General features: G+C 35.5%; 1 protein-coding gene across 3 annotated transcripts in view; it reads left to right on the top strand.

The window, feature by feature from the left end:
• The window catches only part of Hph (HIF prolyl hydroxylase), a 72,411-nt gene extending 52,382 nt beyond the window's left edge, over positions 1-20,029 (top strand). For all 3 annotated transcript variants that reach the window (XM_017612198.1, XM_017612199.1, XM_017612200.1), the window contains 5 exons: positions 16,760-16,907; positions 16,984-17,103; positions 17,195-17,275; positions 17,417-17,556; positions 18,777-20,029. In XM_017612198.1, coding sequence (XP_017467687.1) covers positions 16,760-16,907; positions 16,984-17,103; positions 17,195-17,275; positions 17,417-17,556; positions 18,777-19,368 — 1,081 coding nt within the window. In that variant the 3' untranslated portion in view covers positions 19,369-20,029. The remainder of the gene's footprint in view (positions 1-16,759; positions 16,908-16,983; positions 17,104-17,194; positions 17,276-17,416; positions 17,557-18,776) is intronic.
• Positions 20,030-20,993: the final 964 nt, after the last annotated feature.

Consider the following 20,993-nt stretch of genomic DNA (forward strand, 5'->3'; position numbering starts at 1 on the left):
AAGAAGAGGTGAGCAGCTGATTTCTACCTGTGGATGTATACACAGAACAAAAACTACTGGTTGAACGGAAGAATATAATCCGCTGAGACGTACCTAACTAAGAACCAACGACGATTTAGCACGGCTATAAATAGTGACGGACAAACAGAAACTATTCAGAACGAAAACTGACACTGAAGATGGCACAACGCCGAAATCGGTTTGTCTCCAATCCAAATTTGACAAGGGATGACGGAAAATCGATCCACATTAGATCACACTCCTACGATGTCGGAAACACCAACAACGAAAATGAGAATTTTTATTTTATTTGAATTTCTTATTTGCCACTACAACCGTTTGTCGGTTTGGGCCGAGATCAAAAAGCTTCTTCCACTGCCTCTCCTGCGAATTTACGCCAGTTGATCACCTCGAGTGCATACGGGTCCTCCTGCACTTGGCCCTTCCATTTTGTACGTGAACGCCCTTGCTTTCGTTTTCACTAAAGCATCGTCATCCATTCGTACAAAATGGACAGGTCAGCACAATCGCTGTATTTTAGAGCGCCTAACTATGTCCATGTCGTTAAAATGCCTAATGAGCCCAAAGTAGCACCTGTTGCCAAAGTTATTCTTCGCTTGATTTCTATGCTGGCGTTGTTGGTGGTATTTATCAGTACTGCAATGGGGTATGGTCGTTCTTCTGTGTATGCAGTTATAGTTGGACGGCAATACTCAATCCCAACTCTTACGTCCCCGTTCGTGTACTCTGGGAAACGTGAGCAATCCATGTGCGAGATGCGGTAACCAATCCGAATGGAGCAGAAAGAGAAGGGCTTCGGTGAGGCCACTTCGACTTATTTGGTTTAGCTGTTCACTGAGGTCTGCAGCCATGAGGTATTTTGTACTATTTTATTTATTTTTTATTATTATCTATAACTTTTTTTATTTTATTTAAATTCTTTTAACTTTATTTATTTATTTTGGTTTTATTTGATGTTTATTTACTTTTCTTAATTTTTTAATTTAATTTAATAATTTTCTTATTTAATTAAATTAAATATTATTATTTTTTAACCGGCTTCAAAAAAGGAGGAGGCTATCAATTCGTCAGAATATTTATATTATTATTTTATGTACATATGTTAGCACATAACTTTGGACCACGTGGACCGATTTCGATAATTCTTTCCCCATGGGAAAGGGGTTCCTTAAGGATGACCCATGGGTTTGAATCCAATCATTGGACTATGAAAAAATTAAATTTTTTTACGAGAATTGAAGTCGGGTGTTTTTTGCTTAAAAATTACTTGTTTAATATTATTTATTTTATTTTATTGCACTTTATTTTATTATCGCTTTATGTGATTTTTTTTGTTTGTTTATTTAAATTAAATTTTTTCTTTTTAGTTTTATATTGTTTTGTTTTGTTCTACTTTATTTTATTTTATTTGATTTTTTAGTAGTTTATTGATACATTTTGTGAATATGTATTTGTATTTGCGTGCACACAACTATTCCCATTTTAGTAAATATTTCCCCCCTAACATTTTAAAACTATACGGGGTATTCACAACAGCATCGTATTGTTGTATGTCGTAAACTTTAAAAGTTTAAATAAATGTTTTTGAGGACACAACCAATTATTTTTTAACACTGAAAATTCTTAATATGACTTTTATGGTACCTTCTAACACGCCTTAATACTTATGTATATTTGTAGCCATTTAAAATTTTGTTAATACCTCAAGTGTATAAGTATTCAACGTCTACATCAAGGTCACCGGCCTACGTGTCTATGCACTTGTACGATTTGTATGAAAATTGCCTATGAATTTACCACCCTTAAAACACTTTTCACCATACCACGCACAGCTAAGAGTTAACCCTCCCTTCCGAAGCGAGAAGCTGTGTTTTCTGGATGTTGTTGTGCTCTCCGATTTTAAAGATGCCATAAGTAATGTTGCCATAGAGGTGCCTTCTTTTCCTGAAAAATACACAAAAACAGTAAAGTGAAATTTGCCCAAATGTATTTTTTTGGAACCTCACCCTTCCGAAAATGGATGAATACAGACGGCAACACCCGCAAAAATACTAATGCCAACTCCCATGTATATACATATGTATGTACATCATCAGGGTGATCCAAAAATGCATGTGCAAAGAGTAAAGTCCGAATTTTAACGCTCTCACCCGATCGGAAAATATTGATTTCCAATAATTCTATACCATTTATACGAATAATTGTTTTTTCCCCAAATGTATAAAATACATGGGAAATTTTGAGCGCGTAAACTTTGCGCTTGCTTAAGGATTTCTGCCAACGCTGCCCTTGTCAGCCGTAATAGTTTTTGATTAAAAAAAAGGTATCTTTTTTCGGTATAGTACAATCCTAGGGGGTGAGAGCCTTACAATTCGGAATTTACCTTTTTGACCATCCTAATTATGTATGTGTGTATATACATATGATTAGGTACCGAATATTTTCTGAATTTTGTGTGGTTATACCAATTCTCAGTGGGCTATTTTGGGATTGCGAATAGACAACGATAAGCTAATAGCACTCAGCAGAGACATACCAAAGTATGAAATAATGGACATATTTCTTTCCCGTTATTTGAAATCATAACATTTACAACCAAAATATTAGGAGGAACGGNGGTATCTTTTTTCGGTATAGTACAATCCTAGGGGGTGAGAGCCTTACAATTCGGAATTTACCTTTTTTGACCATCCTAATTATGTATGTGTGTATATACATATGATTAGGTACCGAATATTTTCTGAATTTTGTGTGGTTATACCAATTCTCTGTGGGCTATTTTGGGATTGCGAATAGACAACGATAAGCTAATAGCACTCAGCAGAGACATACCAAAGTATGAAATAATGGACATATTTCTTCCCCGTTATTTGAAATCATAACATTTACAACCAAAATATTAGGAGGAACGGGTTTTATGGTCGATGACTGTAGAAGCTATACTTGGAGTTAGCTTTGCGCCATTAAGAAAGCTTTGCAAAACTTTCAAGCCAAGTTCAATTTCTGAAGGATCTCTAAAGGTATATGCAGTCTAGCATAATTATGCGAAATGTGAAATCTAAACCTAACCTTATCGAAATTCGACGAGTATNTTAGCAGTTTAGTTATGCGAAATGTGAAATCTAAACCTAACCTTATCGAAATTCGACGAGTATATTCTAGGGTTTCGATATCGACAGAAAAAAGTCGATGTTTTCGATGTCCATATATCAGATTAAAAAAATAAATTTATCGACCACAAACATCGATAAGCATCGATGTTCTGGATATTTTGAAAGAAATCTAGAAAATACTAAATATAAGGTGCGTTCCAGCACCAAAACGCGAAAAATCTCTCACAAGAAAAACCGATGGAATGCGAAAAACCAGTTTTAATGCAAGTTTAGAAATGTCAACTGTTTGTGTACAAAATTATTTATTCAGGCAGGCGCCAAAATTCTTACACACCAAATTGTATTTATTTCTTAAAATATTTCGTTATTTTGTTAAGATTAACTTCTATTCTGCTAAACATATTTGCTATAATTTGCTTCAGCTCTCTCACTTCTTGTTTGCGTATGCAAGACTGCTCTTCATTTGACAGTATTCGTAAATTTGCCAGAAAAAAACTTTGGACTAATAAATCTGACAAATTCTAACTGGGAGTGAGCATGTTTTACTCCCACGAAAGTGTAGTTACAGCAAAATTGTCTGCTGGAACACTTTTTGCACTAAATCCTGCAAAACCTTTAAATCTTACTCTTAAATGCATCATTGTGCAAAATTTAAATAAATTTGACATGACCTCATACTTTTCATCATACTTTTCATCACTTTGTACAATGCAACCAGCTCCTGCAACTGTTGCAAACGGCTTATTATCTACTACAATATAGTTAGAAATAGCATCTGTAATTTTATTGTACTTTACGCCTCCACAAACACCTGTCATAGTGGCAAAAATATCGTTAACGTGCAGTTGACAACTAGATAAATTTCTGACCATAGTCTCTATTTGTGTATAAGGTATACAATTTAAATATTTGATTTGAAAATAAGCTTTTAAAAGTAATCCTTGCACTTTAATTGCTCATTCGGTGTTAAAAACATCGATGCATCGATATTTAAGAGATGGAAACATCGATTAAATCATCTGTAGTTTTGTTTTTTAAACGGTAAAAATCAACGAGACCCCACTGTTTTCAGGTGTAAATAAAGAATACAATTATGCTCAGCTTGATAACAATTAACCGATTTTTTAACAAAGGTGATTTTTAAATTAGTGTACCTTTATTGGGGTGCCATGAGGGGCTGGTTTGTTGTCATTGTTGCTTTTGTACCATCATAAATTTACATATTCATTGACTTTGCTCTTGTTGCTGTTATTGTAGTTGTTGTTGCTGGTAACGTCGTTTTTAAGGTCGACGTGTGGGATACTCATATCTATGAACAAACACACACCTATACAAAAACCAAAAAAAAAACAACAAAACCCGACGTAGTCTTTCGACTCTCTCCGCATGGAGTTACCTAGAATCGGCCGGCATCATGCATGACCAGGGATGCCAAATCTTTTAAGGCTAATTCTCCCAAATTCCTCAAAAATTCCTCTATTTTCAATGGTATTACCCCAAAATAACTTTTTCTATTTAAGGCACTTCATTCCCTTTATTTATAAAAAAAAAACAAGAAATATTAATTATTATAAGAAAAAGAGGGCTCTCCCCTTTAATAATGTACTTTACTAATAGTTCCGAGCAGATTTCGTAAAGCATATCTATCATATACATATGTATGTATGTTTATCGGTCATAGACGGATTATTCCTTAGAATTATATATTTCTTGATGAAATTTTTGTGATTGATTGTCTTTTTTTAAATTAATTTTGGAAACATTTTCCATATCGCACATTGCCTTCTGAAGAGGCACAACTCGAAAAAAATTGTGTCGATTTTATGCATAAGTAATTCGTAGTAATTTTCTCAAATTAATGCAAATATTTTTTTCTTCATGATTATGTTTTCTAAGCAGTTACAGCTCAACCTAATTTTACCGGCGTGCGTAATTTGTCAGAGTTGTTTTTTGTCCAATTTACAGAAGGTTCTTGAATAAAATTTTAATTTTTATATATTGCAATTTGAGTTAGCTTTTTACACACGCCGTTCAATTATGATTGGTCCCATACAAGTTGTAGGTGCATGAAAAATTTTTGACAGTAAATTGCCGGCGTGCGTGCATATTAGGTTGGCCTGTAATATTTCCGGATCTGATTTTGAGTTGTGCCACTTTTCAAGACGGGGCTGCTCAAAACTTTTCCAGACGTTGGCTTGGCGCCGAAAACGAAGTAAGAAATGATAGTGTCAAATATAAATATATAATATAAAATATAAATTTAAAGTCCACCAAAATCGCGCAATTCTCCCCCGGTTGGCATCGCTGCGCATGACTCGCTCACCTACACCAACAACGGTGCTCCACTCTCATTTTGCCGCTCGCTGCATTTGTTGAAGTCGCGATGACGACGAAAATTGGTTGGCAGTCGGTTGTGTTTTCACAGTCATTCGCGCGTTGGCTCATTCAATATCTTATTCTTGCCGAGTGCGGCTGCAATTAACGCAAAACCATCCAACAAAATATCTGGCTACAATACTGCCAAAGTAAAAAAAGCAAAGAATAAACTAATTAGTACGAAAACCGTAAAAACTTCTAATAAACTGAAATAAGAAAAGAGTGCGTTTTCGAAACAAAAATTATAAAATCAAAATAAAATAATTGCACACTTCTGCTTTGTCAAACGCAATAGATCATACTACGTGTAGCTTGTATAAAATTGTCGTAAATAATTAGCAAAGCAACAGTGGAAAATAACAAAAAAAAAGATTAACAAAAAAAGTCGGCTAATATTGACCGAACAAGCGACTGACAACTGGGTACACATCAAATGCGTACGTGCAGACGTCGCCTAACACAAAGTCAACAGCCAAAGGCGAAAAGCAATAGCAGCAACAACAAGAACACTTAAACAAATAGCAACTCCAAAGATCACGTAGCTTCTCACATTGTACATAGCTTTGCGCCACTGTTAGAGGGTGGCTTCCGCTGCTCCCACCTCGAGCGTCACTGCCTTCGGTGTGCGTGAGCGCGTGCATCAGCGCCATTGAGTGCAAAAAAGGGGGTGTGTCTGACAGACACTAACATTTAGTGCCTGCCATCTCAAGGACAAGAAAATTGTGCATGTGAAAGGGCCATTTGCGAAAAAGCTAACAAATAAGAAGGGAAGAAGAAAAACTGTAAACTGTAAAAATAGCGTGAAAATACCGTAAACCATAAAAGAGGCATACCAACCAATACATTGATTTTGGCAAAAAGTGTGAATCAGCAAGCAAACAAAAAAAAAAAACTATATCTCCAGAAAACTAACCATTTCACTTGCAATTGTGCTGTGGCACAAAAAGTTCACAATCGTCAAACTTTTCGTATTTCTTTACCAAAACTGTGATTTCATTCATTTCTTTGCGCGTTCGGCATCAGCTGCTCAGTGCGTAAATATTTCTCTTCATCTCCTCTCCATCATCATCATCGTCGTGGTCAACGCCATCGTGGACCCGTAGTATTTTTCGGTTGTGATTCACCACCGCTTGTAACCTACATATTTACTGTGATTTTTAATTGACTGCTTCTCCGCTTTGTTTTTACGCGCTTCTCAATGAAAGCCGAAATTTTTAACTGCAACAACAACCAGCACTGCAGCTATTTAAGTAGGAAATTCAAAAGCAAAAGTTTAAACAAACCATTGCCGTTGAATAAGAAAACGGCGAAAATGATTGCTTCTCAAATAACCGATTACGATAGTTTCTTCAAGCGGCCGGCGCAGCCGTCAAATGCGGAGCAGTTTTTTCGCGACGATTTGGAGAATAGGTAATTAATTGTTTTTATTTAATGCAAAAAGAGAGTTGAATATGTATAAGACAAGTAATTTTTAATCAAAAAACATAACCGACTTCAATTCGAATGATAAAAAATTAGGAGTAGCTCTTATTTCTTAATTTTTCAATGAACGCATCTAAACAAACTTAATATGGGACCACTCTTGAGTTTCCAACTTTTCGATAAAAAAAGAATTATCGGAATCGGTCGACGAGTTCAAAGTTATACGGTAACATACATACAAAATAAATATTCCGGCGAATTGTTAACCTCCTCCTTTTTTTGAAGTCGGTTAAAAATAGAGACGTTTGTATATACATTAGGGTGCCTCACAAAAAAAAGTTCCAAGTTTCCCACCGGAATTATAAAATTTTCTCCAAAATATTTCGGAAAAATATTAAGACTTACGTCATCTAGAGCGATTTAAAAATACCCCAAAAAATTAATTATTTTGATTTCGTTAATAATTTGTTTTTTTTTTTAATTTTAATGCGGACCATTTTAGCTTGAAATTTTAAATAATGTGATATAATTTGGAGAAATATATTTGAAAACTAATTTTATTTATAAAAACTCGATTTTGAAAGTATTAGGTCTAGTGCACTTGCATCTTAAGCCTCATTAGTCTCTGAAATTACAAACATAATTTGTCCTTAGGGTAATTTTTAACCCTGTGACACTTAACGGTTTTTTGGATTAAACAAAATGTTTGGAGCTGATTATTGTTTAACACATTTAACACATATTACAGGTTTGTGGTGGTGGTATTTGCCTAGAAATTTGTTGCACATTCCACGTTTGACGGATTGTTGGTTTGCGCTAATGTCATACTGACATAAGAAAAATAGTCCACGTTTATTTTTACTGGCTCCAGTAGGTTGTGAAATGCAGCTTCCAGTGCTCTGTGTTTGTTCAACGAACTGGGCGGCATTGCTACGACGGGGAATTATTCCTCCCAAAATCCAATAAAAATTGAAAGTTTCTCTATTATGTGAGGATTTGTGACCCTCGAGTCCAATTGGTAACAATAGCCAAAAAAATATTTCAATTACCATGTGAAATTTCATGGTAAACAAAATTTTTATTTTTTAGCAGAGAAAAATAGAGTTAAAACAAGTAAGAAAGTCTAAGTTCGGGCGGAGCCGAACATTAAATACCCGGCGCAAGTATTAAATATATGTTTTTTCACCCTTCCGAAACCTTCCGCTAGATGGTAAGCCGGGGTGTATCAATTTTGAGTAAATTAGCGTCCTTCAATTTCGAAATATTGAAGTTTCAAGCATTTCTTAAATTTACCGTTATATGAGAATCGGCCGTTATTTTAGTCCGATTTCAATAATTTTCAACGTTTTGCTTACACGTGGCAAGTACAATAACCATACCGAGTTTGGTACAAATTGGTAGAACGGTTACCGATATACTTATATGTGATCATAAGTGGGCGGTGCCACGCCCATTTTCCAAAATTTTACCATAAACGTATTTCTTGGTAAAGAATTGTTGCAAGCATCAATTTTGAATAAATTAGCTTCAATCTTTAATGATTTATCGAAGATTTTGTATTTCTCTAAATTACCGTTATATGGGATGTGGGCGTGGTTATTGTCCGATTTTAAAAATTTTCGGCCATTTGGTATGCTGTACCAGGACCAACAACTGTGCCAAGTTTGGAAGAAATTGGTGTAGCGGTTACCAAGATATACACATGTAACCATAAGTGGGCGTGGCTACGCCCATTTTCCAAAAATTTATAATATTCTTATTTTTCGTCTAAAAATTATTGTAAATATCAATTTTGAGTGAATAATCTTCAGTAGTTACTAAAATATCGCAGTTTTCGTATTTCTGAAAATTACCGTTATATGGGAAGTAGGCGTGGTTATTGAGCGATTTTAAAAATTTTCGGCCATTTGGTATGTTATGCGAAGGCCAACAACTGTGCCAAGTTTGGAAGAAATTGGTGCAGCGGTTACCAAGATATACACATGTAACCATAAGTGGGCGTGGCTACGCCCATTTTCCAAAAATTTATAATATTCTTATTTTTCGTCGAAAAATTATTGTAAATATCAATTTTGAGCGAATAATCTCCAGTAGTTACTAAAATATCGCAGTTTTCGTATTTCTGGAAATTACCGTTATATGGGAAGTGGGCGTGGTTAAAGTCCGATTTCGCCCATTTTCAATACCAACCTACCTTGGATTAAGGGAAACCTTCATACCAAATTTCGTTAAGATATCTCAATTTTTGCTCGAGTTATCGTGTACACGGACAGACGGACAGACGGACGGACGGACGGACAGACAGACATGGCTTAATCGATTTCTTTTTTCACCCTGATCATTTATGTATACATTTGTCTATATCTATCTCGATTCGTTTTGGCTGTTACAAACAACCGTTATGTGAACAAAATTAATATACCCTTGTGCACAAGTGCGCTCGGGTATAAAAATGGATTGATTGGACCCAAGGCAAGTGAGAAAATCGGATTCAAAATTTAAGAAGGTTCAATTTTGTCCCTAAGGACTAATGAGGGTTAATATTTTTTCGAAATGTTTTGGCGGAAGTCTTAAATTATAATAAATCTAATATTTCCGATGGAAACATTTTACCGATTTTTTATATGAATGCACCCTAATGTACATGCCTTACTTCTCAATTTACCCTCAAGTTCCTCTCAAGCCAAGTTTTTATTTTTAATATTCTAAGATACGGTTACTCTTTTCGATTCGTAGGAAAACGCTAAACTTGTACGTGATATACATATGTACATTAGGGAGATCTTTAAAAAATCAATCGTTAATAACACGGTGAAAGATATCACATATAAATTTTGGTCCCGTTTGGAGACGCTTAAGGCGTGTCGCACAGAGGGCATATTTGAGATTCGTCTATGGAGACACACGCTACACGCCTTAACTATCTCCAATCGGGGACCATATGTGATATTTTGGACTATAGTAGCATTGACTTTGGGGTTGAGGTTTAGGAAATCTGATTTAAAAGTTTCAAAGGACCACCCTTATGTACACACCTAGATGTAAACACGTTTTGAACCCAAAAATGGGAACTTTAACTCTATCAAAAAAAAATTTGTTTACGTAAAGTTAGGTTAGGTAGGTTAGTTAAATAATCCTGATTTTCAACTGGAGTCCCTGGTTTCTCCAGCGTGTGAGATATTCGCACAGAATGTCCTGAATGGATTACCCTTCTTTCTCGTCTCTACAGTTTCTATAGCCATATGATCAGTTGTCCAGTATCCCGTTAGTATTCCGCTGCGAAGCGAAACATTCGGTTTCGGGAGCCTTAACCGTGCCCAGCTAACTCCTTAACTCGCCAGAGAAGGAATTTCATGCTTTTAGTAATGCTTAAACTAATCCAATCTCAGATTGCATTCTCGCGCACTCGGCTGCTTCGTCCTTTCCCACCACTGTGTTTCGGTCCTAATAAATGACTATATGGTGCCGACGAGAATTTAGGGATTTTATACATGCACATCGATTTAGTCCTCGGCCGCTCAATGCCTTGCTTGCAGTCCACAACGAAGGCGAGTTTTAGTGGAGCTTCATAGGTCGATAATACTGATTATTATTGCCAATTGCAGATACATATCTCAGCCAATAATACATCACAGCAGTGATGTTGGAGGACGATGTAGAGAGACAGAGGTGGCGCATTCAGCAGTACCGCTACTTTTTTCCTGGCGAATCTGACAGAATCAGATTTTCGTGTGTTGTCATCAAAGAAATGTCCGCGCTAAGTTTGTTTTAGCGTAGATGAACACAACTAGGATTTATTTACAAATGGCGGCCGACATTTTTTTCTCCTCTCCTTCATCTCCATTACTCGTTGCTATCGTGACGTCATCCCCCGGAGGAAAGCGCAATCTTGTTTTCTATCATTCTTGGGAAGAGGATATAGAGAGACATTTATCATTCTTAGTGTGGGAGCATTTATATGGATATCTGTCAAAAATAGTTTTTGTTGGTGTTTGTAAAGATCCCGGTCTCGTCATCGCTATAACGATATAAAGTTCCCACTGACTTCTGTCAGGAAATTGAATTTCGAAGTTGTGGTCAAAGTCAAACTCTGCTCTGAACAGAAGCATGGCCGGCGCCAATCATTGTCAGCCTGTTAGACGCTCTAAGTCTAAGACCTTACGACTCCCATCTGTCCACCTAGCCAGGTGGCTAAGTATAGATTGTAGTACCATTTCACTGACGGTCGAAATTATCTTCCCTTGGCTAAGTTCCATGGCAGAGGAGATAGAAACTCGCTCGCTGGAAAGTATTAACGTCATGTAGTCGTTTTCCTTACTTCAATGATTCCCACGGAGCCATTAATGTTTGCCCTTTTCAACGTATGAGGGTTAACATTTTTTTACAGTGCTATCATAATTTTAATTTGCAAAAAAGATTTATTTACTAATGAATACTATTTAAATACTTTTGCATGCGTCGGATCTTTGATTTATAAATATTCTTGGTTAGTGTAAAATATTTACATTTGCCACCTTGTGGCACAGCTAATTACTTTTGTATGAAAAGTTCTTGCGACAAAAGTGCAACACTGCCATATTAGTTATATGAGCTGGAAATCAGCGCGAAACATATTATGTTCAAGAAAAAGTACATCTATCAGGTACGGCTGCTTCGAAGAAATTTGACATTTGCAAAACTTAAGGGCGGTCCACATAGAACTTTCGCGTTGGCTTTGGCGTTGGCGTTNCGGATCTTCAAGTATTACATATATATCGATAGGTGCGTTTTTTTGTAAGCGAGCGACAAAGAACGCTCAACTCGGGTAAAATTTTCTTATATCAGAATATAAATTTTGTATACTCAAAAAGTAAATTAAGTGTTTTTTATTTATTAAAGAAATAATTTACTTTTATTTTTTCAAACATTATTTATTTTTTTCCAAACATTTTCCTTAAAGTGAAGAAAACGCAGATCAAAACCCAACAAACCGTCAGTTACAGTCTAACGCAGAAGCAGATTTTGGTGAACCCATGAACTTTGTTTATGTATTATATATATTTTCTGTTGCAGAGACGGTTGCGTCTCTTTACTGGATTCGGGGAATTACCGAACTTTGTTCATTGCCGATATTTTTTTCTATTTGGCCATGATAGCTCCGGTTATAATTGACAAATACCGAAGTTTTTGTCCATTATAAGCGGAGTCTGTTTATAATCGAGTCTGTTTTGACCGAGTTTTTTTTTTTTGGCATATGCTTGAACTGGGGCTTGACAAATAGGTACATAATAACAGAGTTTCCATCTTAAGCGAGTCCATTATGAATGGATTACACTGTATAAGGAAAAAAATTTCCCACTCCACTTTCCCAATAACGATTCAAATTTACACTTAACAACACTACCCTTCAGGTCGCGTTTTTTTAACCGACCTGGTTGAACTCGCATAAATAGCCGAGTTTGTGTTGTTGCTTTGCATGTATTTCGTCATTTAAGCGAGTGTTCTTTTGTAGCTTGGTTGAAAAAGAATGCAACTGATGTTTTTGTCGCGCGGAGCCTTTTTTGTTCCAAAGTTTACTGATTTCAAATATCCCGTTTTAGTATTTACNCCTGATGTTTTTTTCGCGCGGAGCCTTTTTTTGTTCCAAAGTTTACTGATTTCAAATATCCCGTTTTAGTATTTACCCACCAGGNGCATATGCTTGAACTTTGGCTTGACAAATAGGTACATAATAAAAGAGTTTCCATCTTAAGCGAGTCCATTATGAATGGATTACACTGTATAAGGAAAAAAATTTCCCACTCCACTTTCCCAATAACGATTCAAATTTACACTTAACAACACTACCCTTCANTTGGCATATGCTTGAACTGGGGCTTGACAAATAGGTACATAATAACAGAGTTTCCATCTTAAGCGAGTCCATTATGAATGGATTACACTGTATAAGGAAAAAAATTTCCCACTCCACTTTCCCAATAACGATTCAAATTTACACTTAACAACACTACCCTTCAGGTCGCGTTTTTTTAACCCACCTGGTTGAACTCGCATAAATAGCCGAGTTTGTGTTGTTGCTTTGCATGTATTTCGTCATTTAAGCGAGTGTTCTTTTGTAGCTTGGTTGAAAAAGAATGCACCTGATGTTTTTTTCGCGCGGAGCCTTTTTTTGTTCCAAAGTTTACTGATTTCAAATATCCCGTTTTAGTATTTACCCACCAGGGCCCTATTGCAGTTTAGCAAATTATCGAAATTGCGCAAAGTTATGTGTTTTACCAACTTGGTATTGATAAGTAAAAAATCACTCAAAGTCATTATTGATAAGCGTTGAAATGCTAAGCGAAAAGATATTCGCGGATAACTGATATGTTATGTGAATTATCAAAATTTTCTTAGTATTTTGTTGCACCAAAAATCGTCTCTCCAAAAATCATTAAACTTCTGCTAGGGAAATATTTTGAAAAATTTCTGTGGAAACATACCCTAGGCGGCTCTTTGTTCGTTCAACCTTTTGACATTGACGAAAATTCTTCAATTGGGAAACATGTCTCAGCCTTGGTCTCAAATATGACTTTCCAATTTTCCTCAAACATACAGTATTCTTTTGAGATGATTAATTTCTTTGTTTATATACATTTTCAACTTTCGCTTCTTTTGGGGCGTCTAACTCTTTACTTTTTTGCGTCGTTTGAGAATACCTTACTTCTGGTTTGGGAATACATCTAATGTAGCACATTTGCTGGTGCATTATTCCCTAAGAATTGAAAAACTTTGTTTAGCTATGAAGTTTCATATTGCCGATAAACAGCTGTCAAATAGAAAAGTGAAGTATCAATGTTTTTTCAAATGAATGCGCCTTCGTTATTCCGCATTCAACACTTTCCCGATGCAAATATTTGTTGCACAAGCAAGGCTGCCATCTTGGCTCAAACGGTGCCATTTTTGGCCCTATTTTACTTCTAAAAGCGCTTAATTTTTCAATTTGGCACAGAGTGCCAAAATGACACTTATGAAAAATTGTAATATTTCAATACATTTTTGTGAAATCCCTTACTGTACTTCTTTTTCTCAATTAAAATTTTCCAATTTCTAAAGAGTATACAAGTGTTTGTCTTATTTTGGCATTGGACTTTTGTTTTAGGAATATGGTTCTAATTTGAATGCTAAATGGGAATAATTAATAAAATGGCACCTTTTTTGGCACTTTTATATTTCTGTTTGGCACATTTTGGCACTTCTTTATCCTCAATATGGCACTTCATAGGTAGGGATAGTTGGCAGCCCTGCAAACAATGGCCACGTTGTTAAAAAAATACACGATTTACGGCAAATTGGCAGTCACACGCCTAGGATTTTATTATAACATTTGGGAGCTTATTGAAAACTTTTAACCCGTCTCCTGAAATATCTCGCTTTGTGAGTTGTTGTGAGAAATATGTACATATCATACATATGCATATTTACATTAGGATGCCTCACCAAAAAATCGGGGTTTCCACCGGAATTATACAATTTTATCTTATTTTAAGACTTGCGCCAAAATATTTCGAAAAATATTAAGATTTTCATGTGCTTAATTAGATTGCAGACTTTTTAAGCTTAAACTCCTCTATCGTATGATGTGATTTTTTGCGAAAAAAATATTTTTCAAAACTAATTTTGTGTATAAGAAAACATCGGCCCAGCTCGGGTAAATCTTAATATTTTTTTGAAATATTTTAACTGAAGTCTTAAAGTATAATACATTAAGGGTACTCATTTAAAAACGCAAAACTCTCGCAAACTGGGCAAACTGTGCAATTTTAAACCCTCGCAANAAATATTTTAACTGAAGTCTTAATAATTTTGGTTTGTGCTCAACGCTTTTTCGAAATAATTGCGGTAAGACTTNTAAATTTGTATGGAAAGCCATTTGCACAAAAAGGGAAACTTTGCGGGGCAATTTTGGAGCGCAACTTTGCGCAGTGTGCTGTGCAACCCTCAATCAGCTATTTTGTTTACATTCATTTTGGTTTGTGCTCAACGCTTTTTCGAAATAATTGCGGTAAGACTTAAATATTTACTCAAATTTGAGTTTCAATTGTTCAACTTTATAAATTAAGTAAAGTCAAATAATTAAATGTCTGAAATTGCACAGAATATAAAATTGTCCTCATGAAACACACTGCGCAAAGTTGCCTAATTGCCCAAATATAAAACTTGCGCGAATCGATGAGTACCCTTATTTTATAGTTTCGATGGAAAAACAGAACCCAATTGTTTTTCTATGGTGAGTGATGCACCCTAATGCACCTACATATATACATATGTACACTCTTAATTATTTGGTTGGTATCCCAAATTTATGGTTTTACTTACCATTCGGCTAACCTGAACTGGTTTTAAACAGAAAAATTTGTTCACAAATACAGCTTTGATTTCGTTGAACACAATGGCCATTGTACCGGCTTATTTGTGTTGTACCGGCTTTATTATATGTATGTACATATGTTTGTTTTCTTTGTGTATACATACCAGGAATGATTCGAATATTTGCATTCGCATTCGTTATGCGAATGATTCCCATCACTTTACACATTCGCATTCGACGTTCGCATTTACATCAAAGGATACGAATGTTTTGCGAATGTGTAAATGGACAGAGTGCCCACTCTAATATTGTTGAAATGGCTCTAAGTCTGTCTAACCAGGATGCGGACAGTAACCGGCTTTTAGCTTCCGGCTTGAAAAATATAATATGCCCCTTTTGAACTTTGACTACTAGATTAAAACACTGTATATGCTAAGAACTCTTTCAATGTTCTAATAGTTTACACAATTTTTAAGTAATAAAAACGATGACTTAAGTTGATTTTAGCTTTTTTTATGTTATTCCCAACATTCGCATTCGTACATTCGCGAATGTGAAATACATATCCAGACCGAATTCACGGGCTGTGCGTTTTTTGGGCAAAACGTTTTGGTGTTCACGTACCACCTACTTGACAACTCGTTGCGAATTTCTCACATCGTTAACGAAAACTGGTAAGCTTGAGTTTAGTAAAAGTTAATGACCATGATGCATCTGAAATGAGTAGGCAAGCCATGCTGACAGCTAATTAATGGGAAAATGAGTTATGCGAATTGAACTTGGCATTTGTGAGGTTTTTCTTTATTCATTGAATGTACATACGTTAGGGTAGTTCAAATGGTAAGGGCGGTATTTTAATGCTATCACCCCCTAGGATTGTTCTGTTTCGAAAAAATATACCCCTTTTTAATCGAAATATGTGTATGTAGACGTCGATCAAAGCGCACAAAGTTTGCCATTTATTTTATATGGGAAAACACGATTTTTCGTAGAAATCGTATATAAATCAATATTTTTCAATCGGCAAACTATGTGTCTCTTCAGGAGACTCCAGAGAATAACACTGAATTGTATGTATTTTAACCATTTTTTAATATTATTATATTTATGGGTCTCCTAAAACACCCCAAAATGCAATGGAGGACCTATAAAAACAGATGATATTAAAACATGGTTAAATAAAGAATAATATATTATCTTTTGAAGACTTTTGAAAAGAAACAGAGTTTGCCGATTGCAGAGATATTGATTTTTAAGGATTCCATTCTATTTCTACAGAATTTTTTGTTTTCCCATGTAAAATACATATGTAAATCGGAAACTTTGAGCGACCTCTAAATATTTGTGGATATAAAAAAAAAACAGGGGCATAATTTTTCGATATAGAACAATCCTAGAGGATGTGAGCATTAACATTCTGGCATTACTAAACATAACTTGGCAAGCAAAAAGCTTCATATTTTCTTAATTTATAATCGTTTTTCTTTTCCCTTTTTAGCGAGCGCCGCTACGACGAATTATGTCGAAATATCATCAACGACATGAATCAGTATGGCTTGTCGGTGGTCGATGATTTTCTGGGCGTCGAGAAAGGTCTGCAAATATTAAACGAAGTTCATCGCATGTATTCAGCTGGCGTTTTCAAAGTAAGCAACGTATGAAAATAAAATGCAAAACTTGAAAAAAATTAACTCCTTATTTCATTTTTTGGGCACTTTTCAGGACGGACAGTTGGTGAATAATTTGCGCGAGGAAGAGCTGCGCACGATACGTGGCGATAAGATAACGTGGGTTAAGGGCGTAGAGCCAGGCTGTGCAAATGTTGGATATTTGATAAATCAGGTAAGGCATATTAATACATCATACATTCGTAAGTCAGTTTTATTCATTACATTCGTTTATTAATTTTATTTTTTTTTTTGCTTTTTTGCAGATTGACGCGGTCATTTGTAGGGCGAATACAATGAAAAACAATGGTCAATTGGGAAACTATAATATTAAAGAGAGAACAAAGGTGCGTTCGATTGTCAGGCGAATGTGTAAAATCGATATAGATATGCTAAAATATCTGCACTTGGGCACTGGCATGCAAACAAATTGCATTTGCCCATTTTTAAATAGCCTAATAATAGGGTTTTTTTTTTCATTTTTGCAGGCTATGGTGGCTTGCTACCCGGGATCCGGCTCGCATTATGTGGTGCATGTCGATAATCCAAATAAAGATGGTCGTGTGATAACGGCTATTTACTACTTGAATGTCAATTGGGATACGGAACGCAGTGGTGGCGTTTTGAGGTATGTTTTGAAATTTTATGCAAGTTATTATATGTAGATGAAAGACAGCCCATGAGTATGTTCTCCATAGCGAAGGTTAGCCAGATAGCCCACGAGGCCTAAGCCATATTTTTGTGTTTTTTTACACTTAGCAATGATTTCGAATGGTTTCATACAACCACTAAAATCATTCATCGTAGCAATTTTTTTACTCGTATTAGGAATTCACGGAATCAGCTTCTTCAGGCTTTAAAAGACTTTGACCACGAAATCTTTTTTTTGAAGTGCGGAAGCAAAAGGAACTCACTGGATGCCAAGTCGGAACTGTACGGCGGATAACTTTATGTTTTTGCCCGTAAAGTAGAAGTGTTAAAGAATAATACGATTCTTTTCTGTCTTTTCATTGAATTCCGTTTTGAAAACGCCATACATGGGTTACGGAATTAAGAAAAATATAGACATACCAAAATACTTAGAATGAAGATAAAATCGGTATCTCAGAATAGTCTTTTGAGTTTTTGAGAATATGACGGGACATGACTGAAAAATTTGCTGCGTGGGTCATCTACTACAGCCTCCATAAGACGGCGCACAAATTTTTTGCGGTATTTGTGGTTGGGCGGAGGCTCTGATTGCTTTGCCTGTCTACAGGTTCACCACCATCAGTGCAGGAATTGTCCAAATTTTATGAGGTCTTGAGCGCCTGGGAGAAGCATACGAGCGCCTCTATTTTGGCGACTTTAATGCCAGGCGGGCAAAGCTCTAACCCAGGAAAGTTCAACCTTCATTGCAAATAAAGAGAGGAACATCAAACATTAGGCAGCAATCAATTGATCTCAATACCGCGTACGTTACTGCAGCGACGAAGATAAAAATCTGGCAAAAGACGTCCAGATCAAATAGACCTTGCACGATTTCATGGTACGCGCAATTGTTTCGCTACGAAGCTTTAACAACTCTAAATAGGCTGAGGGGAACATTCATTTTATTAATTTGGAAAATAATTTCTATTTTAATATTGATATAATAATAATTTTCTATTTTATTTATTTTTGTAAATTTTATTTGACTNACTGAGGGGAACATTCATTTTATTAATTTGGAAAATAATTTCTATTTTAATATTAATATAATAATAATTTTCTATTTTATTTATTTTTGTAAATTTTATTTGACTTCAAAAAACAATTAGCTTCCCAAAACAATTGCTTAACTTACACTCCCGCCATCTCTTATTTCAGAATTTTCCCAGAGCACGGTAATTCAGTTGCTGATATCGAGCCGAAATTCGATCGGCTGATCTTTTTCTGGTCCGACAGACGGAATCCTCACGAAGTACAACCCTCACATCGCACCCGCTACGCCATCACCGTTTGGTATTTCGATGCGAACGAGCGCGAAGCAGCACTGAATCGTATCAAAAATAATAAAAACAATACCAAAGCAACTATAAATACAACAGCAACAAATGCAAATTCAACGGCGCGGCCTTTGGCGCCTACGAATATGCACGACAACACAAATTCACAAACACATACAACAAATACCACGGCGCCGATAATAACGACACAAGCGACACAGGCGTCGACACAAGCTACTACTGCAATAGCAACAACGACGCCAACTTCAACACCCGCCAATATGAAAACGCTTACGAATGCGAATTTAAATGCGATTATAAGCAGCGATAGTAAGTGTGCGATTGTAAACAATACAATGGTAAATATTGACCAGCACACAACCCACAGTAGCAATAATAAAACAATTGTTAATACGAATACGAATTTATGCAACAGTGCTGCGCTAGCGAATTCGAGTGAAATTTGCACATAACATCATAATCCGCTTATGTTGTTGGTGTTATAAAAGTTGGTGGGCTGGGACGTATGAGTAGTGTGTGACTGCTGTGCTGTAGGTAGCAGAATGTGCTGTTGATTGTCGGCAAATATGTATGTACTTTTTGTTGATGGGTCGCAAAATGTATATGAAAACAGTTTTTGTTTTTCAAAACTGCAAGGAAGCAGAAAAAACAAGCCCGACAGCTTAACCTGCCGTGTCGGTCAAACAGCAATCAAAATTGTGTTTTGCTTTTTAAAGCAATTCTTGTAATATTTAATTATGTTGACTGTTGTAAATGTAAAGTCAAAGAAATTCTGTATTTTAGATCAGCAAATCAAAATGGAAATTTACATAGGAACATACTTACGTACATATATAAATGCTTAAAGTTTGTATAGCTAAAAGTATTATCCACCAATTCAATGTAAATACGGTTCATTAGATCTAGGCTGGCTAGCTTAATACATACAACTAAAGGAGTACGCGAAAGGTCCAAATGTGAAAAAGAAAAGAAATGTCTACAGTAAATGTATAGTTTTGTATATGAATAATTACGAAAATATGCAAAAAGCTCTATAAAATAAAGGGTTGCTGATGAGCATGTACTCTTCAGTATGAGTAATAAACACAATCAAACACACATCTTTATTATTATACATATGGGCATTCCCATGGTGGCGCACGTGACAGTCGTACGATTTCAATGTGATACAAAAAAGGAATACCATTTGTTTTCTTTAACTTTTTTGGGCCATTGTACAGCACATAATTAGCTCTATATTTAACCGAAAAATGAAATCAATCGAACTGCTTGGTCCTGAAATATAAGCATTTAAAGAGAATGCCGTTACGTGACAAAAAATGGAAGTTGATTTTTTGTTTTCTTACAAAATCGCAAAACACTGCGAATTGTGGATGGCTATTTTCATGAAACTTATTTTAATATGATTTGGAGCAATTCTAGTTGTTTTAGAGTTTTTTTAATTAATGCAAATTGTTTCAATTCTCTTTTACAATCCCAAGTGTGAAACGCGACGTGACGTGACGGTTCGTCACGTGACATAAATTTCCATTGTTCCATTTTTGTTAATATTGCTTTTAAATGAATTTTCAACGCAAATAAAACATGTATTTTATGTAGAATATACTTTATATTTTGACTTCAGCGCCAATTCAGGGTCAATTTATTAGAAATCTATGATTTATTATGTTTCAACCACATGCGCCAAATTCGAACCAAATCGGACCATAAATACGGTTTTTCGAAATATCTCGACCTTGGCACCACCTAGGAAGACCATTTTATGTATAGATGATTCTACTTACATAGCCAGTATATATTTTAAAAAGCAGACAAATCGGCCCGTAAATACGTTAGATATAAAACTTTTATTTTTTTTTGTCGTGGTGGACCTTCCGCTGGAAACACCCATATATCAATGTACATATTAAATATACTTCGTTGTCCTTGAATAGCTACATTTTACAAGCCAAGCTTGGATATAAACCTCGTTTTTTGAAGAAGAAAAAATACGTATTCAAGTGAGGTGGAGTGGATATATGTATTCAGCAGCTATTTTATATACTAAATAGTTTTGCTTATGAACTGTGTGTATGAA

The sequence above is a fragment of the Rhagoletis zephyria genome, unplaced genomic scaffold (assembly GCF_001687245.7).
Source record: "Rhagoletis zephyria isolate East Lansing unplaced genomic scaffold, Rhagoletis_zephyria_1.1 Rzeph_scaffold_00511, whole genome shotgun sequence".
Taxonomy (NCBI): Eukaryota; Metazoa; Arthropoda; class Insecta; order Diptera; family Tephritidae; genus Rhagoletis; species Rhagoletis zephyria.